The following is a 26,329-nucleotide window of genomic DNA, read 5'->3' on the forward strand; positions in this document are numbered from 1 at the left end:
GCTCTGAAACAAGCTGGGGACCTTCAACCTGTTCGTAGGAAGGGGGGCCACGTTGTCACTGTGCTGATGATTCAGGTGCAAAAATGACTGTGTGCAATGGACAGCGTCTCTCCCTTGTAAAAATCAGTGCTGTGCACAGTACTGTGACCTGGTGGCCTGGGTATCTCAGCCCAGCCCTGAGAGCCTGTGCTCTTTATGGCTTCTTTGTAATCTTTTCCTGTCTTCCATTCCTATCCCCCCCTTTTCTTTCTCTCTCCTCCCTCACTTAAAATGCACGTGCAAGCTTGATTAGAAGCCAGAAATTGATGTTTCTAACAGTGGGAAAAGGAAAGATAACAGTTTATGGTGCTACTCTGTTCCCTGAAAAGCAAAGGAGCATCAAGACATTACAACAAATAGGCTTTATTAATATTTGCAGTTGTTTTCAAACAGTTTTTCTCACGTTTCTGGATATTTATGTATGTGGAGGCGTATGCATATATATTTAATATGTATATACACACACACACAAAGCATACTCTCAAATGCATTTGTCTGTGCTGAAAAATTACAGTACCATTCCCATTTAACCACAGTAAAGATAGCCAAATTAGTAAATGACACAACCTGCTTATGGAGTAACATGTTAGAGGATGTTCTTTGCAATGTCTCAAACAGCAAAGGGTTGGCAGAGCTGTTCTGCTGCCTCCTGTGTAATGTCTGCAGGGCACATTGCAGGAGGTTTGATGCTGGCTCAAGTGCAAGTCTTTCTTGTGGTGACAGCAGGTAGCCTCAGATAGTCCTGATAACTCGGTGAGTTAAACTTCATGCCAGTATTTGGGGACAAAGAGCACCAGAACCTACCTGCCCATCAAGTGTCCGTACAGTGCCCGTGTGCGTAACGGGGAGGAGGTTGGTGAGAGGTGTGCCCAGCCATAACTGCGCTCAGAAGTGTAGCCTGATTTTGTCAACAGATACAACTTGATTTCAACTGCTCTATATAGCATCTAGAGGAAACCATTCAACAGAGATTTGAATCTCCTGGTTGCTCCTGGGGAGCTCTTTTCCTTGTGTTCTCAGCCTTTGTAAGCAGTAGTGGTGGTGTGGTTATATATATTTATATACTATTGCATTTTGTTTCAAACTGCCTTCCTATGTGTACAGCGTGCTGCATTTCCTAGACCATTTGTGCTTTTCTTGAATGGCTCCACCAAGTTAACTACAGCCCCTCTCAGCTAAATTGCACAAACTTGCTGCAAGTAACCAGGGGGATATTGAGAGGACATGTGGCTGAAGAGCACGTGAAATCCTCAATGCCTTGGGTAATGTCTCCATTATGTCTTAAGTCTACATAGTAATTTTGAATAATGAGGTAGTTCATATATTCTGCAGTAAAAATTGACATTGCTGCTTTGCTCCAAGCTTTCCTGGCGACATTGTAGGTTTTACATCTCTCTGCTGCCTGATCTTGCCGTTCCCCTTACCTGCTCTAGGACACTTCATTCATGTTTAGCTGGAGCAGCATCTCTCTGGCTGCCTGCATGCAGGCTTGTCTTCACAAGCTCTGTGGCTAACGATCTGGGTCTTTGATTTACCTGCTTTACAGATGGTTCTGTCTTGGGGACTCTGCTGCTGTGGATCGCTCTGCTCTCCCCGAGAGCCCCACTTGTGTGTGCTAAAGATGTGCTGCCCAGCACAGACATCTGCACAGCTTCGGCTCGCATGGCTCGGCTTCCTTCCTGTTTTGACCTGAAATAGCAGCACCTGAAACGACTGATACTGTTTTGTACATTTGATTTGGCTAAGAATCTCACAATCCTCATATAGTGCACTGCAAAACTACCTTGGTTAACAAGTCAGGCAATTAAATCTCACTCTGTTTCCTACAAAGTGTATCTATGAAACATGCAGTGTACCTGTTTTAGAGCTCCCACCTGCAGGGCTTTTTTGAGCCATTCTTGGTTTGGAGATGCTTCCTACCTGAGGTGGTTGATGTTCTTGGATGTGGTAGTCAAATTCATAAACAAACTGCAAAACATTCCCTTCAATGCACCTATTTCTTTGTTCTGTTGCTGATTCTCACTTAAGCTACACGGAGGTCCTTCCAGGGGTGCTCTAGAGCAGGGCTCTCACTTCTTCCTCTGAAGCTGTTCTGTTTTGCATGGAACAAATATCTAGTGAGTTTGTGCACATGTCTGCTTCCACTTGCTGCTTTCATGAACATTTTATCTGAGCACTCTTTAATCAGGAACTGAGACTCAGCTCCTGTCTCCCTTTGGCATTCAGGAGGTACAGAGTTGCAGCCTTCTAGGCTTGATGAAACTTCCGGTGAAAAGCTTCATCAGGAGGAACTTCAGTTACAAAAATTTCCAAAGAAATGGAAATTATGGTTCAAGTCTCCCGCAGGAAAGGCAGGAGTTCAGCACAGTGCTTCCTTGTCCAAGATTCAGCCACTGTGCTGCTAGAGATGGGGGATGGCACGCTATCCCTAAAAGCTCTAAAACGTCCTCTAAATATGCCTCCTACACTGGGTTTTGCTGCTACAGGGTGATCTAGCTTAGGAAATGCTTTATATCTGTGTATAAATAAATACCAGTTATGTTGTGTCATAAAAGCTCAAACAATCTCCACGTCCTCTGCAGCAGATCCTGGGTACAAGGAGAAACTTTCTAGAAACAGAAATGGCCCCATCTGATTAACAGAACAGGACGTGTGAAGCTGTGGGCTGGATTTAGAAGGGGTAGTTAGGTAAGAATTAGATGATCCAATTTTTGTTAACTCTAACACTAAACTTCTCACCACTGGTTCTTAAAATATCTTATTTGGAGGGGGAAAAAAAGACTCATTTTTGCCAGCTAGGTCTCCCTAAGCACTCATCTCACTTTGTTTGTTTCCATGAGTCATCTTTAGAACAGGGAACAATAATGTGACAACATTTGAGTCATACGGAGCCTGGAGCCAACTTCTTAGAGCGCAGAGCTTCCTTGCAGAGAGTCTGAGCAAAAAAAAAAAGGAAGAAAAAAGAAAAAAGTGCAAAAACTATCCTGAAAGAACCTCTCAGATTTCTGTACAAAAATGTTAAAAAATATGGTTGGTATAGCCGACTTCCTCCAGAAAAAAAGCAGAAGAAAGTCTACCCCATCCTCTTAATTTCAATATCTACAAAGGCAGTGGCCTGGGGCTGAATATGAGGTGAAAGAAAACTGAGAGCTCTGAATCTCAGGGTCTACACGCAAATGTACGACAGCCCCTCAAGCTGCAGCACAGACCAAGCCAGATCCGCAGGGAAGGGAAACGGGGGAGTCTCCTCTTAGAGCCCGTGCGGTGCCCGTTTGCTGTGGGCCTCAGGCTACCGGCTGGGAGCAGCTCCTGTAGGACAGCCTTCCTGCTGCAAAATACATGCGGTCCTAGCTTTTGCTGATCACTGAGTTTCCTGAAGATCAAGTGCAAAGAGATCTTCTGAAAATGCTCCGAAAATGGCCTCCCAAAGAAGGGAACATCCTGTGCTCCCTGCCCCGGCGCAGCGCGAGCTGCCACGGGGCTGACTCAGAGCTCCGCTGTGCAGAGGAAGCTTTTCCTGTCTGCTTTTCTCAGAGGGAGCTCAGCTTTCAGGATGTGATAGTTTGTTGTGGGAAGGCCCCATCTCATTGCCTGGAAACTAAGTTATTAGGGAGTATCAATTCCAAACTACGCAACAAAGGCGTTAGTATTTATTTGACCTCCTCAGATGGGAAAGGCTGGAGCTAAATGTATTCTGCTGCTTATAGCATGGGGAGTTCTGCCTTCACCTAAAAGAATTGCTTGTTCTGAGGCTACAAACCATCTGTTCTGGATTTGTAAGAAGGAAAACAGACTTCAAACCGCTAAGATAAATACAACTCTCTGCAGCATGGACAGACTATAAAACCCACCAGTTTTATACAAGAATATATAGATGACACCGGGACAGTCCTCAGTGAAGCATGGCTGGACCTTTCTCAGCCACAAAAGGGAGAAACATTAGCAGATTTAGAGAGCCAAAATGTTGGCTTTGCTACCAGTGGTGGAATGAGAAACATTTGGTGGGACGCTATTTATCTGTTCAAGACATCTGTTTGAGACAAAAGTTGCTCCATGCATGTAAGGGGATACCGAATGTTTAAACAAACGTCACTTACAAGCAGTGATACAGGAGGCTGCTAAAAATGATGTGGCACAGACGGGTGTTCTGTGCTTTTGAGAGTGTTGGCTAAAACGTCTGCTTTCCTACATCACCCATCTTTCCCCTGCTTTGTCTACGGTGATGCAATAGATCTTCCCTTTTAATGCATATACTGTAAAAGTTTCAAAACCAACAACTGTAGATTCTTTAAAAAAAGCTTTAAAAAATACAAAATATATTTCAAGTTGCAGGTGCTTTTTTTGATTAGCATGGACAGTTCAGATTTTTCAGATCTGCCTTGTTCTAGAACTGAATTTAATCTTTAACACCAAGCCTGAATATCAAGGGCAACATATTTGGCTGACTTTCCACCATACCATCAAATGAAAATAACCACTCACAGTCTTTCAGTAGTAGCAACTGTGCCTTACACTCACATCTGTCCAGGGCAAACCTGAGTCAGGGTAAGCTCTTTTCTTGCACAGCTGCTTTCAATTGCCTGGAATGAGCCCCATATGGGCCCCATCTTGCCCCATAAATGCCATAACATGGCATTTGGCCCTTAAGAGGAAAAAGAAAAATGTAGAGGAGTATCATTTTGCTTTGCCCTGCCATAGGTAGCAGCTGTCTTGAGTGAATTGCTTATGTGAATGTATTTGACCCAACCTACTAAATGACATAAGGACTCAGAAGTCACCAACTACATCTGATAAACGCTTACTTTCTCATCCCTGCTTTATTGAGAATGTGAAAATAGTTGATGATGGAGTTGTAAACTTCAGTGAGAATGTAAACTTTAGTACACTAGGGAAACCGGCAATGACATGCTGGGGAAAAGACTGCAAAAGCCAGTTTGCTAGGGAATAGCAAAGCACGCTGGAAAAGAATTTACTGGGATAGTTGATAGTTGTTCTGCTGCACGGATGACCAGTGACTTGAGGAAGGGGTTAGTTTAGCTACAAAAACATGTCTTTTGTTGCTACTTCTGGAAATGGGAAGAGGAAAAGGCCTCAGTGCAGACCATAAACCCATCACTGAAATCAAATATATAAACTGAATATATTAAAGCTTTGGATTTTATTACACTTAATTTCTTCTGAATATCTTACCCTTCTCTCTTGTTGAAGATACACCTAGACATGAGAAATGGAAGGATAAAGGAGAACTCCACTAAAAGTGGAGTACATTTCATCAGAGTCTGTGTAGGCCAGTTTGCCTCCTGTCACAACAACGTTTACTTCATCTCCTGCCTTGAGGTGAAGAACAAGGTGGAACGTCCCGGGACCCCCACATGTCCGTTTGCCCGAGTAGGGTTTGTGATACTCCAGCAGTTCCCTTCTGTACCCTGCAGTGTGGAGCTGAGCGACGCTTGCGTTGGAGACGGACAGCACGGCCTCAACGTACTCGTCCCTCTCGGGAGCCAGCACGGCCGTGATCAGGTAGCGCCCTTCGTACGGCGATGTAAAAATGCCTGCACGGGAGAGAAGGAGAGGGTGAGCTCTTCTGATCCATTCAAAATGGAGAGACAACACTGCTCCAAGAACGACAACAAATCAAATTATATCTGCATAAAACAACCCTTTGCTTCATACACAAAGTACTCGATACTTGATATTGCACCACTGACCATTGACAGCAGTCGTGAGGGCAAAGGGGTGCTCTGAGCAACTGGCAACACCAGTATTTCAGGCTGTGTAAACTGCTCATACTGCAACAACACTGATGCCAAAGTCACAGACAGCTTTGCTAGTTCCCACACAGCCCTAAGGTTTAAACAGTAGCCCGGTCAAGAAAGCTCAGACGTGTCTGGGGGTGCATGAAGGGTGGTTTATATAGGAGTGTGTGGCACAAGCAGGAAGCTGGAGACGAGCTAGGTGTAGGCATAGGCACAGGTGGTCACACTACAGGCGCATGGCTTAAGGCTGTATTGACCTCTTTCTGTTGCACAGAGAATTTCATGCTTGCATAGATCCCACAAAAGATCAGCTGCTGCTGTTGTTTTAAAGCCTACTTGAGCAGAGGGAGGTACCTACACCCACCTGCTGCTCCCCTGCAGCCAGCTCACTCCCTCCCTCCCCAAGACCACCTGGCTGGCCAAGTTGCATGGAAGCAGGTTAGCAAGAGCCAGGGCCTTGTCTCTGCAAGCTGGGCCCACTGGCCTGAGGTGGGGTGAAATGCAGAACCAGCTCTGCTGGCTGGGTGCGCAGAGACTAACACTGAGTGCAAGTCTGTCTATACCCACAGGAAGCTTTTACTCAGGTGAACCTGTTTAGAGGGACTTGTGTGGGTTTTTTTGTTCAATGCACCAGCAAGATCTGCGATAGCACCAACCATTAGTCAGCCATGCTGTTGCCCAGCTGGCATCTCAGTGGACCCACTCTTGGGCTGTTACCTGTGTTGGGATTGTAATAGTCGCCGTCGTTCACGAGCACTTTGTTAAAATGAACCACACCAACATCACTGGAGAAAGGCTTCTGTGTGAGCCCAGCAGAAAAGGACACCAGGGAGGGCACAGCTGCAGCAGGTCCTGGAATGGACAAGGACATGACTTAGGGTTACATCGGGATGACGGGACAGCCTTTCCCACTGGTTTGTAGTCCAGCATCCCTGTTCCTACATCTACTCCACTCAGACTAGCCCCGTCCCCCGCTCAGGGGTGCTGAAATGAGCAGAATACGCCCAGGTCCCAGCTGTCTTACCACAAACAGACCAAGGGCTGTGAAATTCCCCCCTTGGGCACAGGCTCCCAGCTCTGGCACAGGAGCCAGTGCTTCTAGTTCCACCTACCAGAGCCTTCCTTTCCCTCTAAGGAAAAGGTAACATGGCTTCTAAATGCTAAAAGTGGAAACACCAGCCTCGCTGCATTCAACACCTTTTATTTCTGTGGACTTTCTTCAGGATCCAAGCAGCCCTAGTAGATCTCTGCTCTTGGTTATTATTGCAATGGCAAAAGAAGCCCTAAAGGTTCACAGCTCCTGCCAACTTTTCTAGGTATGTTTCAAATGCATTTTAAAGACAAGCTGCAGACACCTTAGGAAATCCTACCTTTGCTATGAAGGGTACAAAAAAACAGCTACAAATAAAAGCATTTTAATTTTCAATCAAGAGGAACCATGACTAGAATGTGGGGTTTTTTTTTTTTCCTTTTTTTTCTCTTTTACTCTTCTCCTTTGGGAGAATTTTATTTGTCCTCAATTTTATTTGTTTGCTTGTTTTTTCAGCAGGTTAACCAGGCACTTCAGTGCTTAGCTAATAAGCAGGTAGGGACTATAAACTGCTTGTGCTGGACAGACCCAAAAAGAATGACTATTAGGACAAAATGTATTCAAGTTTTGCTTTTAACAGATGGATATAACAGCAAGTCTGTAGTGACCAACCACTCATTAGTCTCCCTTTAGCCTCCTTCCCTCCAAATGCTCTTCCCAAGGTAGGAACGCCGCTTGAAGCAGTCGGCTCTTGCTGCTTTGATTAGGCAAATAGGACTTCAAGTTGTCCCCAGCTGCTCTTCCCATTCTCCAACTCCAATCCTTGTCTTTTCCAGGCTCTCCATCCTGCTTCTTGTTCTGACTTTCTTAAAGAAATGTTTGGTTTCCGCTTTCCCTTAATCCAACACACCAATGAGCAGACAGTGGTACCAATGTCCAATTCAGGTTATATCATGTATAAATATAATTTAAAAATGACAAAACTTCATCTAAAAGATGGATAAACAAGTGGTGTTTTTTTCGACTAACTTGATGTGGCGTCAAGGTGGAGATGAGGGTGGGAGGAGAAGATACCTGTAACTTCAGGCATTCATAACCATGAGGTAACCACCATAATTTCCCTCAGGGGCTGCTAGCCAGCTGCTCAGTGTTTCTTTGGAAATTGCCTTAGTATTTGTCTCAGGCCCAGAAAAGAGGCAAAAGCCTTTTCACTGTTCCTACCTCCCAGTGTATGTGCAAGCGCTCCTGTGAGCTAAATTACTATTCAAGAGGACCAAAACAAATGAAAGGAACATCCATCTAAGGGGCTTCTGAAAAGCTCTACCACCTCCAACACCTCACAACTTGCAGATAGTCTCTTTGCCTTCTCAGCTCCCCTTGGGAGCCAGAGCGACTGAACAGGCGCCTCAGCAGCCGTTCTGCTGTCTTGCCCAGAAAGGTTTCTCTCACCCCGCAGGTTTCGCTGCCCTTCCTCTTGGCTGGTTCTGCGCTGGGATACAGAGCAGCTCCTGCCCTGGCTCGCCCAGCCTTCCCTGAGGTTTTCCTGCACCTGCACTAAGCACATGAACAAAGAGCTCGCAGCTGGAACGGCTTCAGATCTGCAGCCTTCTGCAGACGGCCTTCAGCCATATCGGCTCAGTTTGACCCGTGTTAGTCCAAAAGAGAAATACGAATCACCTCTTAAATACCCCGGGGGATTGATTTAGTGGGGACCAGAGGGAGGCGCAGGAAGGACGTATCTACCTTCTTGCCCATCCCCATGTTTCTAGGTGTAACGGTGCCTTTCTACAGCTTTCACAAGTCCTTCCAAGAGCTCCCAGCAGCACTTCTGCAGCGCTTGGTAGAGAGGTGAACCCACCTTCCCATACGTGTTCCCACCTGCAAACACATTTCTTCATGCAAAGATCCAAGTCCAGCTTCTGCAGGCAAGGTGCTGGCTGGGGAACATCCCCTTTCAGCGTCTGCTCTTGTGGAGTTACAGAAATCAAGAGGAACTGTTTTAAAGGATTTAAAAGCTGGGAACGACACACACAGTTCCAATGATGGAAATGCTACACAGCCAAAAGTCTCATGGAAGATTCAACTATTATTCTAAAATAAAACATTTTGCTAGCTTTACCGTTTCTGTGAGTAAAAAAAAACACATATATTTTTTTCACCTTTGGGTGAAAAGGCTGAAGAATACCACCAGTTCAATATGCTTCTACCCCTGCCTGCCTTCTTTCATCACTAACTCCTGAGCGCGACGCGGCCGGCCTCGTTTTCCAGAGGCACGTGGGGCCCCTGCTGGCGGCAGCGCGGGGCGGTGCCCACGGCCACGGCCCCGCTCGGGGCAGGCTCTGCCGCGGCCGCCATGTCCGCGGCCACCATGTCCCACACGGACACTCGCTGCCTCGCTCAGCGCGCTGTCAACTTACAGCCCTGGAGTCACGCTGCTTTTCTGCCGAGTCTGTTCGTTAACAGGGCCTTCTGCTGATAACCTGCCTGTTCCTACCTGAAAGAAGACCTGCCTCCTACTCAGGCTTTTTAGGCTGAGTAGGCCTAAAAAGGAGTGGGCTCCTACTCATGTAAAGTGAGATTCTTCATGTGAAGAGCAGCAAAACACAACTTTTAACTGCAACTGGAAGTTAGATTGCAAGATGCACATGAATAGATAGCTAATGAATCTGAAAAGCTTAGAAGATATTCTTTGGTATAGAAAATATGCAAAGTGGGCCTTAGTGTTTGAGGACAGGATTAAAGTGGGCTAGTTTAATCCCAGAGGACAGCTCTGGAGCCCTTAACTTCTTCCTCAGAAACGCTCTTACACAACAGAAGCTATTCAGAAACAGAAATGAAAGACAGTATTTAGAAAGCCGATGAAATAACAGAGACTTCTTATTTCAGACGCACAGTACAAGGAGGTCCGATATTCTTTCAAATTATAAATTCAGTATCACAAAATGTACTGTGTGAAGACTCACAAAGACATTATAAACTGTCGTCTTGCTCTAGCTGGCATTAAAAATCCACTGATCTTTTATCTAACCCTAATTTCCTCCTCTAGTAAGAGAAAAACCTTCCTGTCTTCAACTGTTAATTTTCACTGTGCCATTAGCTGCTGTTCCTGCCTCAAAATGCTCTTTAGCTGCTGCTCACGGGTAGTCATGACATAATGGCCAGGGCTGGTGTCCACTGGAATACACTCACCTCCCATTTCTTTGACTGTATCAGACATCTGGGTTTGCCAGGCATTTTGGGAGGTACTTTATGAGGTAAATAAAAGGTATCTCTTATTTATATATGTCTTTAGTGTCCCTGATAAGGAAAAGGGGCTCCTTGGGTAAGTCTGCCTCACTGCAGGCCTCAGATGATACTCATTTCTTACAACAAGTTCCACCAAGCAAAACAAGCACACCCTGGTCACCACACCCTGCCTCCCACAGCATTACTGTGTTGCACACAGCGTTAGCATAAAGTTATTAGTGTTGCCTATAAATTGCAATAGATAGCATGAAAAGGAAGAAAATAAATCCCCCAGGAAATACACTTATCACAGAAATCTAGACATTTATATTGGCTTTGTTGTCATTAAGATAAATTAATGTTTTCTTTATGTCTCATCCTTTTCCAGAAGCCTAACCTACTGTTTCTTGTTCTCACCACCACAACCCTCTAATGCTAACACTGCTTTAAGGCTGTGATTTTTAATTAGTAAGTGCAAATATCAGAATTACAGTATAAAATCTTTACAGATTTTATTGCCAATCCCCAGATCAGTCTTCATGACCTGTTTCTGCCATTGTTAGGGCCATCAAACAAACTCCCAAGGCAAGTTTTTGATTGTCATAAAGTACTACTGTTTTATTTTCATCTCTTTCCGATATTCCTCAAACTAATTTAGATGAAATCATCTGTTTTGAAGAGTGTGGAAATATCCACTTTGATATAGGATACCATTCCCCAAGGTTTGATAATATCTTGGGTATGAGGTTGTAGGCAGGTAGCAGCCAATAAACCTATTTATCAAGGCTAACTAGTCCCACCCAAGATTTATAGCTGTTTATTATTCATGTATATGAGTGAGTTGTGATAGTAGCAGAATTACAAACAATCAAACAAGCAGTCTAACTAACTCCATTTTAGATCTCTTTAAACTGTGTCTTACAACAGGGGCACTCTCAATTTCACTGAAGTCAATATCCCTTGCCTGCCATAAATCCAACAAAGCCAGAAATTCTCCCACAAACAGGACCAAGTCACTTATTAGCCCAGGTAGTAAAGCGCTTCAGTCTTAGTTTTGGCCTTTTAATTTTTTTACGAGAGAAATACTAAAGTAATCGGAAATATATATATTTGCATTGTAAAAAAGTGTCTCGACATTTGCAAAATACAAATCTCTTGGGGTTTTGTTTTGTTTTGTTTTAAGTAACAATAATCCAAAACAAACTATTTCTCTAAATCTCAAAAAGAACCCCACCATGTTTTCAAAAGACACAGCCTGTGCTTTAATGCTTAGGTTTAGCAAAAATGTGTCAGATTTTTCTCCAAGCCTAAATACAAAAAACAACGCTTTGTTCTCTCAGCCAGGATTTTCTAGGGACCAAAATAAACATTAGATATCTGTGTGATAAAACAACTACCTTACCTTGTGAGTCTGTGGTAGGAGGAGATAACTTTGGATATCCTACAAAGCAAAAGTTGCGGGTGTTACACAGGGCACAATGGAGTACATTAGGAGAAAATATCAGTGCAGACCTCTTAAAAAAAAAGACTTTTTTTACCAGATAGAACTCACTCAACATCTCTAATGAAATGCCCAGATTAGTGTTAAAACTAGTGTGGTCATGGCAAAGCAAACCAAACTCATATTACAACATACCAGGCTTCCTGTGAGTACTATGGTAAGAAAAGACCATTTAAATTTCCCTAGTGGCAAAGACTGTTGGAGTTACCAAGGATTTTGTATCACCTCTGTTGAGCTCATGCTTTGTGCAGCCTCGAACGTGTTCCCATTACTGCAGCCAGCTGCGAAGGGCCATTTGCAGGTCACCTCTGCCATAAGGCTCTTCCAAGCTGAAATAGCTAGAACGGGTGTCCACCAAAGGCAAAGGTGACTGGCAGAGCACGGCAAAACTCAGTTCCACCCCCCAGCAGGACCTGGCACATCGTTCACAGTTACCCTTAGGTGTGGCTTAATTTAACTCTCCTACCTGGTGCTCCAGCATATCCCTCAGCAGAGGGCATGGTGCTGTGACCCGCCTGGCCATCCACGCTCCCGAGCCGTCCTCTTCCCGACATGGCCACGGTGCCGGGAGGCCCCGCCTCGCCGGTCTCCAAGATGACTCCCGTTGTGCCCGGCAGCAGCGGCACCCCGGCCGAGCCCGGCAGCGAGGGCCGCGGGGCAGGTCTCGGCTGCAGCGGGATGCGCTGCCGCGGCGGCTGCGTCCTGGGCCGCGACGGCAGCAGCGAGATGCCGGGATGGGGCTGCACGGGGGGTCTCGGTGGCAGGAGCTGCCGGGGTGTTCCTGATTGCCCTGGAAGCGCGTGAAGAAGAGGAAAGATACGGAGTTATTCGCCTAAAAGAGCATGAGATAGATTTGTGCAGTTTATGTAAAAGATACAAATCCTGTAAAATAAAGCAAGTCTTGATGCAAGGCCATTTTTCCCCTCAGATCAAGGACTGTGCTGGAGAAACTGTGTTCTCTCCTGTAATGCTACACATTTCCCTCTTCCTTGGAGTGTGGCACTGGGCAAGCAGGGAAAACAACTTGGAGAAGCTCCAGCAGACAGGACAAACAGTGGCCGAAATAACCTGCGGACGTTCACCAACTATAGCCCTGAACCAGTGCTCAGTGCTGGCTACTGCCACTGCCTTCACCTTGGTTTCATGCTGTTCATGCTCCTATTCCTGCTGCCTTTGTTTTAATTCTTTTGACCTCCTCTTCCTCTCATAGCTCTCACTCATATATGATCTTTTAGCATGATGATAAAAAAGAAAAAGGCTCCCACAGGGGAAAATAATGGAGGAAATGAACACAGAGTTAGACTTTTCCCCCTACTTTGAAAAGTAAAGAATTTTAAATTCCAAGTACTTCCATTACAAATATTTTCTGACAATAAAGGCAGAAGCGTAGGATAAAATTTACCAGAAAGATCCTTATTGTCTAAATGGAAGAGATACCACTAAAGAACTCTTCCAGCCAACGCATCTGACGTCAGTGTTGAGCACTGCTGACATGGTTACACTTGTATATCTGGTCCAGTTCAAGCCTCTTTATGGGAATTACAACATATTCATAAAAATGTAGCTCTAGATGAAAGCTAAGGATGAAAAGTCCTCCTAACTGTGAGGTTATGCCTAAACTAGTAGAAATTTACAAATGATTTCATCAGGTACAATGACAAAATTTTCATATGTAATAAGAATGAACCTGTCTAAATGCCCATTCCAGACACCATATTAAATAATAACAATAACAATAACAACAATAACAACAATAACAATAATAAAAACCCTTTCTAAATCAGCACTGGTTATTTTGGGTGCATTTTGAGACTGAAATATATCTTTAGACATAGAGATGGAAGTGAAGGTTTCTGGACCACTGTCTTCTTGCAAATGGATCTGAAGCAAATGGTCATTCCAGAGATGTTTGCTGTGATCCACTGGCTGTGATGCAGTGTGGAGACCACTGGCCCAAGCCTCAGCACTGAGAATGAAGCCGTCCTGTTTGCTGGCTGTTCTGAACCATCACAAGAATTGAAACTCAGACAAGTTACGCACCGCAGAGGTGCACTGCAACTTTCTAAGCAACTCTACCCCAAGACACAGGACTACAAAATGAAATGTTCACCTCCTACAGACTAACATTAGAATTCCTTCTGTAAGCATCCCAGAATTAAAAATCAAGTTTAGTTGATTCTTCAGTCCAGCAGAGCTGTTCTATTTATTTCAACGAGACATCTTCTGTCCACAGTACATAGATGTAGACCTGCTGTTATTCAGCTGAAATCTTTTGATTAAGCTTCCTCAAAACAGATATTAGCTTAATATTCTCTTATCTTGGTATGCTTGTACTTGCCATTTCTCTTGTCACTTAAACTGCTTTATTAATGCAATGACTTGGACAGACACAGAGAAATTGAAGATGTGCTTGTTTTTCTGAACCCTTAAATAACAATGAAAATCTTGAATCCTGTGTGAATTGCCTCCTTGCACACAACATCAGTATTTTAATTAAATTCACTTTTTTTTCTTGAAATTCCAATATATCTACTACACCTACATAAAGCTAAAACTAAATTTATCTGCATAAAGCTTATATTAAAGTGCCAATAATCAAATGTGTGCCTGAGTTGAACGGGATCTGATCCGCCCCTTCTGCTTGTCTTTTTGGTCTCTTCTACTGACTATTAAATCACTAGACAAAGAAGGTAACACCAGAGCCACCCTATCTCGACACTGAATTACTTAACATGTGTTTTCAATTCAGGGAAGCAATGAGAAAAAATGAATCGCTGATGAAGCCTGGGTTGCGTTTAGCTGGACCTGCTGAAGCTTTGCCAAGGCGCTTACAAAACAGATATCTTTCCTGCTGTAACAAAAAAAAAGAGCTGGGCAAGCAAACAAACAGCAGCATTTAGATCATTATATAGCTGAGAACCATGACACTATCTTCAGCAGCTGTCCTCTCACTGCTCTGTTTATCATCATTGATATAACTGGAAGCTTAAGCTATCCGGTCACACAGAATATTCTCTATTATCTGCTCTTCTGCTCTCGGAGGCCGCTCAGAAACTTATATAGAGAATAAAAGGTTTTGAGCTTAAAATAATAATTCTTTTGTTCCCCTTCCCCTCTTAAAAATAATTTTAATCTATTTGCTTAGCAAGGCCGTTTTAAACTCCACTGAAGAAAAAATTACTTTGCAAGAGCCCGCAGGCAGCACCGAGGCGGCTCTCTGGGGCTCTGTGGTGACCACAGGCTCATGCATAGAGACACTGGGGCATGTACAGAGACACTGCACAAAGCAGCCCAGGAGGGGACGGAGCCAGCGCGGGCGCTCCCGGGAAGCCCCAAAGACACGACCCGAATGTTCCTGCAGAGGCGAAAGAAACCCGGTAGCTCACATACACAGTGCTGTTTTGTACGAGCTAGAGGGGAGGCCACACGAAGCAGCTACATGGCCCTTTCTTACTGGCACTACAACATAAAGATTTTATGCTGCCCTTTAAAATGCTGTTATTTAGAACAGACATTTGTTTTCTTAAAGTGCAACTTCAGCAGACAGCATTTAGCCTTTATTCTTGAAACGCTTCTACACAGGTAATTTCCAAAGGATTTGTAGTTTCTGTCAAATCCTCACAACCAAACTGCAGTCCCAGCACAGTATCTGGCCACAGACCGTGCTTCTTCCAGCTACAGAAAGACCTAATGAATCTCTGTGAATAGGCAGGAAATTATATAGTGACTTTTATAGATAACAGAACAACCCTGCCACCTTTTCTACTGATGTATGAAGTTGCATTACCTTCATCTAAGTAATAAAATAAGGTCTTGACCTTTAGGCTTGTATCTATGGGACATACAATTATTCACTAACCCATCACTCGAGTTTGGACTGAGTCACTTATCATAATCTCAGATCTAAAATACATTCATAATAAAATCTGAGGAAAATACAGCCACATTCTTGACTTCAGGCTCTTCTGACTGTGCTCAGGTTTATAATACGTCGGACTTGGACTGCTTGGTAAAATTCTGTATTATAATTCCTGCAGTAACTCCTTACGTTATTGCCTCCAAACAACTGTGTAAGTAGTAACTTGTTTCTGTTACAGCCCTCGCCGGGTCAAATGACCTCATGTGAATGCTACGATACGTTGGCAAATACTGCCTATGAAATCCAATGCTGAGCTACAACCTGAATCAAAAAGCTCCATTTCAGATAATACAGGTGCTGGGGAAGACGCTGCAGCCACATGGATCATGAATTTAAATCCTGGACACAATTCTCACAGCCAAGGACAGACCTTTTGTGCACCACTAACACTGACCCCAAGCAGGACATAAAAACAGAGCGAGCCCTACCCAACACACAGAAAGGGGCTCCCAAGTTACTTCCAAAAAAAAAGGTGATCTTGCCAAAAGCTTCCTGGAACTCCAACTATCAAAACCTACACAGGCTGCTCCGCTAGACAGTGTTATTTTAATTGGAAACATTCTGGGACCTAAGTATGTGCGTTATGAATCCTTGGGAGGCCACGAGTACTGCGGAGCAGAAAGTGGAGTTCGGGGAATGCTTGTGTATCTGGAATCCAACAGCGGAGACTTTTCCCAAGGTTCCTAAAAACTGACAGTGGATGGAGAGCTCTGTCTTCAAATCAAATTATGCCGTGGAAACCTAGGCACGCTCCGGCTCTGCGAGGCTGTGGCAGGGGCTGATAAACACCACCCATGAGGCTGCTGGGACACCTGCCTTGAATAGCAGGAGGAAGATTACTGTGTGCCTTGGCTCCCTCCCCAATATCAGTCCCTAGTGCAATTCTTTTGAGGGTGAGATGGATGAGAAATAGGATTACGCAAATACATTATACTGCATTTTAATGGGTCTGTTTTTGCAAGATCTATGGGTGAAGTCCTAACCCTGAGCAGAGTCAAGATTTCACCAAAGGAAATGTCTGAGAATTATGGGTTTGCTCCGTTCCCATTCACTTATCTTAAAGGAAGAGAAATGCTGTTTTTGTTGCTGGTTTGTTTGTTTGTTTTTTTAATGTAGGACAAAAGCTGCTTAGCTCAGAAGGATTTTGAGGCAAGTACTGCAACATGTTGGGTTGTAACGACTAACTACACAAAGCAAACACACCTATCACAGGCTTTCAGGACTCTGCCTCAGAGTATGAAGCATTTTCTTCCACTCAGAAATCATTTTCAGATCCTTCAAGCCATATAACTTCTTTGTGGAAGCAGGACCCCTCACAGCAATGTATCAGATCTCCCTCAGCCGCGGCAGCTGCAAGAACCCACAAGGTTTTCACTCAGCACCGCTTTTTCTGATCTGGGGCCAATCACAGAAATTGGCCTCTTTCCTGCTGCTCTCTTAATAACTGAATTCATGCTGCCCTTTAAAAGCAAATTCTTCCCAACTGCATCCAGGAATCAATAGAGGGCTGGCCAGCCCAAAATTTCTCATCCTTAATAGACTTTGCTTAAAGGTATAAAATGTCAAAGAAACCAAAGCCTGCGATGTTCTTTCCAGCAAAAGAAATCTACCTCACTTTTGAGACAGTAATTCTTGTTATGTCAAATTTATCTCATGGGTATACAGAATTTAGAATAGAATCATATTCTGTGTTTCACAACTAACCAAAGAGTTCAATTTCAAACTGAATTTCTATTTGAAACGAAGTTCAATTTCAAACTCTATTTCCTCTGTCTTTCAATCACAGTAAGAGAAACAGGAACCCATCTTCCCTCTGTTAAACCTTTCAAAAAAGGTCTCATCAGAGGAGGCTGAGTGGCACCAGATGAGGCGTCTGCAGCATCACGGCAATGTTCACCAGTGTCTCCACATCCCCGCCGTGCTCTTTGCAAGGCGCTACCATCTCACAGCGGTGAGAGCCAAAGGGAAAGCGTCTCTGCTTCTCAGGAGCACTAACGCAAACCTTAAACCATCTGTGAAGGTAGATTTGAGCGAACACGTTAAGTGGTTGGCGTGTGAAAATACTCCCAGGGAGGGTGTGAAAAATTGCCAACTATGTGGGGTGGTGGGAACACAAACCTCTGGCAGGGCTATGAAGGAAAAATCTTAATTTGCTACAGCAAGATTTGCCAAGAGGCTGTTTGTGAAAATCCTCAATCAAAGAGTAGGTGCTGAATTATAATAATTAATTCATTAATTAAGAACAAAATTTAGAGGACTCATCTTATAGGAATAGTCATTATCATAGATTTGGATTCCTTCAGTTTGCTCCATTTACTTTTCAATCTCCTGAGAAATCAGAAATAATTTCACACAGCAAAACAAAACAAACAAAAGGAAATCAAAGACAATTAACTTGAATAACACCCACAGATAATTATTTAAAATTAATTTTAAATTCACAATCCATAAATATGTTTTCCTTCACCTTTTATTTTTGAAATACTTTTAATAGCAGTCATCTATATTTTTCTAGAGCAGAGTCAAAACTAGGGTACCTGTGTAATACAATTTTCTTCCTCCCTGTTTCAGTTCCTCTGCAAATGATTCAAAAAACGTTAGCAGAAAACAAAGAAGTCATTAAAAAAGGAAAAGGAAAAAAAAAAAAACACTTACTTGTGCCAGGCTGATTTTTCATCATGTCTTCAATGTCTGTGGTGATTTTAGAGACCTGACTGTAAAATCGCTGGACAGAATTTTTGAGGCCAGAAATATCTTTGGAATGGGATGTTACAGTTCCATTCATCTCACGGATGCAGTTCCATAAGCTGCTCACGTGCTTATTCAGACCTTCTTTTATCCTCTCCAAGCTACCTGAGACGGAGTCCAGCCTGCCACAAACCTTTTCAACACGGGAGACTCTGCTATCCACATCTGAAACACCCTCCTGGATACCCTGGGTCTTCTCCTTACACTTGCTAAGATCATTCAAGACCTGGTCGTTTAATTGCTCCAGTCTGTCTTTCACTTCAATACAGCAATTATCGTTAGCATGAGCAGTTTGATTTGCAAGTGTCCTCTGCATTTGATCGATTTTTCGAGAGACGCCCCGTTGTGTTTTTCTACAGGTGGAATTGACACCCAGAAGTTGCTCCTTGCAGTCACTTAAGCCACCTTGAAGATTTTTCATATCCTTATCCATGACATTCAGACTATACCGGAACACACGCAAGTCTCTCTGCATTTTCTGGATGTCACGTTGGTTACCCTTAATTAAGTTAAGTTTCTCATTTAAAGAGCCATTTAAAGACTGCAGAAGAACGGAGTTGTCCTGTGTTTTCAAAAGCAAGAGGTTGTATTTGTTGCTATAGTTTGCTATCTCTTTCTGAAGATCCTCTGCACCTCGTGGTGCAGACTGGCATTTCTGCCCACAAAGGTGTTCAAGAGACAGTAATTTGTTCCTCAGGAGATTCATCTCTGCAGTAAACTGTTCATTCACAAATCCAGAGTCACTGGGCAGGATAGGCCCGGGACTCATATATATTCCATCTGGGTCTGTGGTATTAGCAATTTCAAAAATAGTGCCACCAAGTCTGTCTTCCAGTGCCCGTAGCTTCTGGTCAAACAAGTCCCTCAATTCGTCTACTTCAGCAGCTATAGTGCCTCGGAGAGTTTCTTCAATGTAAAAGCAATGTTCCTCAGCATTTCGCTCTGTAATGTTCATCCTGGCATCTAGTTCCTCTAGTCTCTCACCAAACATGTCTTCTAAATCTGGAGTTGACAATCGACTGATTTCATTATCTATCCTGACATTCAAGATCCTGTGTGCTTCCGCAACTCTATCGATCTTCCTGTCTAAATCTCTTATCCACTGGTCATAGTCACTTCTACTACCCTCTTTGCAACAGCTGGACTGGTTTGATGGAATCTGAGTTCGAAGAGTATTTATTTCTTTCCTCAAATCATTTTCCTTTCCTTTTATAACATCAATTATTCCTAAACAGTTATTTTCATTGTCATCACATTGCTGCTGGATATCCTGAAGTTTGTATTCACAGGAGTTCTTCAGATCTGCCATTTTCTTTTCAAATCCCTCCAGTACTTCCTGTCTGAGTGACTCAAATTTTGAGTCTATATAGTCCTTGTATATATTGTCACTAGGCAGTGTTATTGTAGGTCCCTGTGCTGCCTCCTGCAGTTGTTTCAATTGTCCTTCATAGCCTTTTACTTTTCCATTCAATTCTTCCAATTGGTCATTCCTGATCTTCAAAGCTTCTTTGACCTCAGCTAGCTCCGACTTGATATCTTCCATTTCAAAATCAATAAAAGGGTCTTTTTGGTCTTTACCGTTGAAAAGTCCAGGCAGACGAATAGTGTCTGTCTCACCACCAACTGCACTATCAGGCCCTGGGCGGTCATAAAGATTGTTCAGCCAAGTGACCAGCATCTTACTGGCATCTTCCTGCACTGTCAGCTTTAGGTTTTCATTCACACCTGCCAAGGAGGACTGAAGGTCAAGAACTGACCGTGTAAGTCTGAATAACTCTTCCTCAATAAACTGCATTTTCTTCTCATATGGTGGAGGTTCTGGTACTTCTGTTGGCTCTGCATCTGTTTCAAAGAAATAACACAAAATCTGTATATCAGTATTCTTAATGGTATCCATTTTGGTCAGTCAAGGCTAATTTTACTTTACATGTATAATGTTCGTCCCTTTTTTTAATTCTTGTTTTCATAGTTTATCAAGTAACTCCAAAATAAAGTTTCAGAGGCCAATTTCTGACAGGATACTACAATGGCAAGTAATAAACAAGCAAGCAGAAACCCTCCCTATTCAAATATGAATCTAAGTTATAGTATGTATAAGTCATTATATACCCTTATACAACACAGTATAATTGCCTCAGAGCCACTGCATCTTTATAAATAATAATTTAGCATGTTCTGCTCCCGAATTCCTACCTTCAGTAGGACTTCAGTAGCAATCATTTACATGTATAAAGCAGGTTTGTGCTCCAATATTTTCCTGAACTGGTATAAAAAAACATATAATAGACTGGGTTCTCAAGAATACTACGATTAACACACTGGTTTTAGAAATACCCGATTATTTCAGACTTTTTAAAATAAATATGTATAAAAGCATAAGCTTTGCACATGCGAAATGATTAGATGGTAACAGCACTGGCACTATCTCCTTTAGTGAAAACAAAAAAGGAAAGAGCAAATTTCTGCCTGAAATTTATTTTTTAATTAACATAATAATCAGTTAATAAGGTTGAAACCATCCTTCCAATCCATTTTTTCAGTGGCAGTGCCTTGGCTGCAAGTCAAGGCGAAGCTGGAAAGGGGAGATGTAAAAAGTGAAAGATCAGAGGACAATGCAGAGCAGCAGCAGAATTGCCACCACTGGAGGACAGGCAAACAGGTGCAAGGAGTAGAGGAGATAGGGCTGATCTTACTGCATAGGATGGATAAACTGGCCTTGTAAAATCTTTCCAACCTATTTTCAAGGACTCTCTGACGCAGTAACAAGGCATTGTTAAGTCAAAGTAATGACTGTGATCTGAAATGATGATCTCATATAAATCATACTTCTTATGAAGTGAACAGATTACTACTTAGTTTAACCAACTTAAATGTCATTTTAATGTGTACACCATACAAATATTTTCTATGTATAAATACTCCTATGTATCCTTGCCATTATGCACAAGTGGATAAACTTCATATGTCAGGTATTATCCTAATTTTGATTTTGCATGCCATCTTTTATTCGGTTTATAAATCAGAGAGCTTTGCACAGTTAAGGGATACTATTGCAAATATAAATAAAAGCAAAACAAATGCCATTAAGAAGCAGAAGCAAAGAAGGAAATACACATCTTTAGCTAGGTCAGAAAAGAGACACAAGCTTCTAGCATTAGAAGGGCTGTCTCAGATGAAAGGAAGAAGATCAGGGTAAGAAAATCTGATCTTGGTTCAGATTATCACTAAACTATGTTGGAGTGCTGTTAATAGTTCTATTTTTTGAGAAAATCCTTTTACCACTGGTGTACCTAGCTATGAATGCTGGATACACGTTAAAGAGTTGAGGCACTGTGTGAGGGAGATACAGCTGGAAGCTTCCTTAAACTGGATTTCAGCTTGAAGACATTAAAAAGAAGTTAGGAAGTCACAATGTTAACTATTCAAGATTGGCAGTGTGACCTGTGTTGATTTAATAAAGACACTTACCCACACACACTGCAGCTACTGTAGTTGTAGCTACGACATAGACATTTGCCTGGTTTTGCATTGCTGTGCAGTTCTTATGGGGTTTTAGTCAGATCATGAAAAATGTTCAGACATAGTGTGCCAGTTATGTAAAGATACAACAAAAATTTTGTACCATCTATTGGATATAGTATTTTAGATGAACTAAAAAATATGTAAAGGGTCTATTTCTCAAGCTTCTGTAGCCTCCCTAAGGCTGTTTTAGAGCCATCTCCGCGGTTCCAATTCACCCTACACAAAAACTACAGTGGAAAACTGATCAAGCGCTACGTACAACAGGAATCTGAGAGGTGAAAAAACCCTTCAAAAGGAAGCATTTTCAACTGGGAAAAGGCACAAGATTGCAGCAACTGCCCTCCTCTTACCCTTTCAGAAGGCAGTTTCTTGCACAAAGATCGTTCACTGATTAAGGTACTATCACATCACGAGGTGCTAGTGGCAGCATCATATATCATTACAACTTGTACCTATTTTTTTTTTCTTTTTAGTGACAGTTTCTCTCAAATGTATCTTTTTGCTGTACATTTGGGAAACCACAAACAAAAAAGTGTAAATTCTTAAAATAAACCACCTTAACACAAAGTTTTTCCTGAAACATTGATAGCCAGGTGCTATTTATGGCCACCCACCAACCCACTCCTTGTGAAATTCCCTGTATCACAACTGTTCCCGGACTTAGATTTTCTCAACTCTGCAGCATCTTGCATATGGTTTTTGCACCTAAACCATGTTGGTTCTTATATTTTAAAATGACAAGAGAAGAAACCAGACATGGTCATGCATACCAAAATTCAAACAAAACGTTACCCAAGCCTTTCTTCACAACAGCTTTTGCCGGTTTTGTGGGATGACGGGCACTGTTGGGCTGCTCGGGGCCTTCTTTGCAGTCTGCACCTCTGTACCCAGGACAACACCTCCATTCCAGCTCTGTTACAGTTTTGTATGCAACTGTACGTCGAGGCCTGAAGCTCACTCGGTACCTGCCAAGAGAAAAAGGCTGTATTTTAAATGATCTGTAACCTATGCTGCTATTTTGATTAAGCTTCAAACATCAAAAGAACACATGTTTTTGTCTAGCTTTGAAGTTACCAGCACTCCACACAGCCACGTCAGAGAGAGCAAACACGGCCACGGCTATGGGGGCTTTGCTGTTTGACTGAAGATGTGTTGTGGGCAGAGAAGGTTCATCTCATCGCACCCAGAGCAACAGTAGCTACCAGTGCAAATATCACTCTGTATCTTCAGGACCTTTTTTCTTCTAACTGACTACTTTTCATCACAAACTCAGCCGCATCGTTGACATCAAAATCACTTCTGCCTACTTCATCCCACTTGTCTTTCTACAGTCTCCACTTAGAACATTCCTCAAACCCTGTATGCGCGGGGCAGTCAACACGAGGAAGGACACCCCAGCAACAGAAGAAACTTTGAGAGCACGAGTCAGATAAAAACATGAAAGGAGTCAGATGAAAGACTAAGACTAATCAAAGAACAAACTCATCCTGGCTTCGCCATCCCAATAATGGTGAAGAGGATCTTCAGGTCAAACCTAGGCATGTATGCATGTTTCATACACATAACCTTCTGTTAATTAACTTAACCACTGATTAACCACTCACAAGTCAATAAATGACAAGCTAATTTTGAATCTACTGCTTTAATCAAAGCTTCTCCCATAACTTTCCTTGTATCATATATGGCATATTCAACTACAGCCGTACGATATGAAATCCTACTACACCATAACAAAAGTTGTTATGAAAACAGGCACAGTTTAGGAAATAATTCATTTCAAGTTGAGAGGTAAGGAAAGTGTACATAATATATATCTGTCACTTGAGTTCTATAAATTGGTATATTTGGAACACATATTCAATAAAAGCAAAAAAAAAAAAAATTCCCAGGTTTAATTTGAATTCCCTACTGTAAAGAAAACTAGAAACCTACTGCAGTTCCAGGTCTTTTTTTCTTAAACTATTTCAGATTAGAACTAGAGTTCTAATTATGAACTAATCTTTCTTATTTATTTTTTTGCACGCTCAAAATAGGATATATGAAACAGCTGTAGAGCGCACTCAGACTCGTAATTACTTTTACAATTTTCACTGTAACATCTGTCAAATCCTGCTTACAAATGTGAAGCACAGAAATCCCAAGGTCAAGTGCTTTAAAAATAAATAAATGAATGCATTGAAAAAAGTGCTGTTGGAAAGGACAACATCCCGGCCACCCAAGAACTTCCTTTTCCTCCTCCCTTATCTGAAGTATTGAGCCACGTCTTGCGCAGGTTACTGGGTATGATTCCTTTCCTTTGAACTAGTTGCTGGAGTCAGAGGAGTGACAGGAATAGCTGGATGTTTTAGTGTACTGAAGTGGTTTATGAGTCATTACAATCCCTCTCGCATATAACTGAAATACAGACTTTGAACAATCAATTTTCAGATGCTGGAAATAGCATACAGACTTTCCTGGTTTCCATAAGGCACTTGACTGCTCTAAACTTGGTGCGTGTTCCCTTCTGCACTTCTGGGGTCAATTTCTTTTCTTAAGTTATTCTGCCTATTTTCACCATTAAAAGATATAGCTAAATGGAACTTTATAGAAGGAGAAAAAAAAAACTTTTACCCAAAATACACACTTCTTCACTCAAGCAGGATGAGGACTTTGCTTGTGCCATATCTGTCATTTTTGATGAATTTCTCTTTGCACACCTCCTCTATAGGCACCTTGGTCAATGTGGTCACCTTCAAATGACTTCAAAACTCAGGTAAGTGTAATTGAAAGAAGGAGCAGCAGACTTCCACAATTTTGCTAGGACTCAACAGTCTAAAACTATTATATTCTTGTTTCAATTTAGACAAAACAAAGCAAAACATGACTTATTTTTAGGGAGCATAACTTAAAAATATCCTATAGTACTTAGTATTTAAATAACACAGGATTGAGAACTACCAGAATATACAACAAAATAAGTGCTTAGTAACATTTGCAGCATAGTTTGAATAAAACCACTCAGTCGTTCACATTTCCCGTCAGAACACACACAAGGCACGCAATGTAAACAAAAATGCCACTAAACTGTTGTCTCTCCATACTGGGCAGAAGAACACATGGCTGTTTCTGATGTTTTATCACGTCGATGTGATTCCTTACACAGGCACACAACAAAGAAACTTTAGTCAAAGAGATTCACAGAAGTTTCAAAGTTTCCCCTTTACTATCTGTATATACTGGACTATAATGTAGTTCAGGCTATTTTTGCCTCCACAAAAAGAAATTACAATTATTTTACAACTGTCTCAAAGATAGTATTTTTTTCCTGATGAGGTTAAAAAGATAAGCCATTGTGCTCATTCACTCATCTTTGTGCAAACTTCTAGTCTGAGATGGTCATATGAGTTGTTGAGCTAAATAACACAAATGAAGTCATTCTTCTAAAAAGCTGGAACAAAGACGACTGATTTCAACAGTCTAAAATCTTTCCTCACCAAAAAAAAAAAAAAAAAAGTTATATTTTTAGGAGTCTTTCCATTGCAGGATTATAACCACCAATGCCTGCTACTTTCACTATGAATTTAACGTGCTGGCCAAATGACGAGAAAACAAATTTGGAACACCAATGCACTATTAAAACTCTACGCGTAATAACTGTATATTTCATAAGTGACATAAAATAAACATGTACAATGTGCCAATAGTTTTCAAATATTCTTCTTCTATGACAAAAAAGTGTTTTTCTTTCAACCTTTCAAAAATGTTTAATTAAAAATGCATGTTTGCTACAAGTGCTAAACGTTTTGACTTGGGAATGTATTATAATTTTCTCTTAGTGCTAAGCCACAGAAGGAAACAGTTAACACTGCTATTTGGAACGTCACCTAATAACGATAACACAAATCAGAAACATTTGGGTGAAACTGATGGGAAAACACATGGCTCAGTTGTGTAACTGAATTCTAGCATCTGACCTTTAGGGAAATGCAAGAGATAAGCACCACCACATCCTCACTGAGAGCAAGGGATGGCAGAAGCAGCACGTGTGCCTAAATAAGCAGGGCACTGTGTTTATTCTGAGTGCAAAACTTACAACTTGGCTCAATATTCTAGAGCCACTTGGACGGGTCCCGTAACTTCAGCTGTCTGTGAACCCTGATCTTACTGAATGCAAGCTAATTAATCCTCACTATATAATGCTTTTATGGAATGTAGATCCTTTTGCACATGCCATAAGGTCCCAATAAGGTCCCAAGGTCTTGCATGTCCCAATCACCCAAATCTCCAAGAGTTGAGCAGTGGGAGTGCAGGAGGAACACACAAAAAAAACATCACCAACAAAACCCCAGAATGCCACCTATAGGTTATAATTAAAGGCAATCGTATTTTGAGCAATTATTTTTATTCTGCAAAAACTTCCACTGAAAATGCACCTAATGGAGCCATTTATCTCACACAGTGACTAGGAGACTTCAGCAATTGACTGGACTAGTGGGATTCAGCACACTTGAAATTCAGATGCCTGCAGGGTGAGCACTGACACTAGATGACTGTATTTCCGTTATGTCCAGCAGTAACATAGACACCACAACCAGTGGAGTCTAACCAGC

The 26,329-nt window shown here is 42.2% G+C and overlaps 1 protein-coding gene across 1 annotated transcript in view; it reads right to left on the reverse strand.

The window, feature by feature from the left end:
- Positions 1–3,628: 3,628 nt before the first annotated feature.
- Positions 3,629–26,329, reverse strand: part of EMILIN2 (elastin microfibril interfacer 2) — a 30,390-nt gene continuing 7,689 nt past the window's right edge. The window contains exons 3-8 of the mRNA XM_026035503.1: positions 22,533–22,705; positions 18,126–20,060; positions 12,018–12,341; positions 11,453–11,491; positions 6,513–6,647; positions 3,629–5,591 (exon numbers count right to left, since the gene is read on the reverse strand). Coding sequence (XP_025891288.1) covers positions 5,254–5,591; positions 6,513–6,647; positions 11,453–11,491; positions 12,018–12,341; positions 18,126–20,060; positions 22,533–22,705 — 2,944 coding nt within the window. The 3' untranslated portion in view covers positions 3,629–5,253. The remainder of the gene's footprint in view (positions 5,592–6,512; positions 6,648–11,452; positions 11,492–12,017; positions 12,342–18,125; positions 20,061–22,532; positions 22,706–26,329) is intronic.

The sequence above is a fragment of the Nothoprocta perdicaria genome, unplaced genomic scaffold (assembly GCF_003342845.1).
Source record: "Nothoprocta perdicaria isolate Ctin4 unplaced genomic scaffold, notPer1 scaffold_16, whole genome shotgun sequence".
NCBI classification, from domain to species: domain Eukaryota; kingdom Metazoa; phylum Chordata; class Aves; order Tinamiformes; family Tinamidae; genus Nothoprocta; species Nothoprocta perdicaria.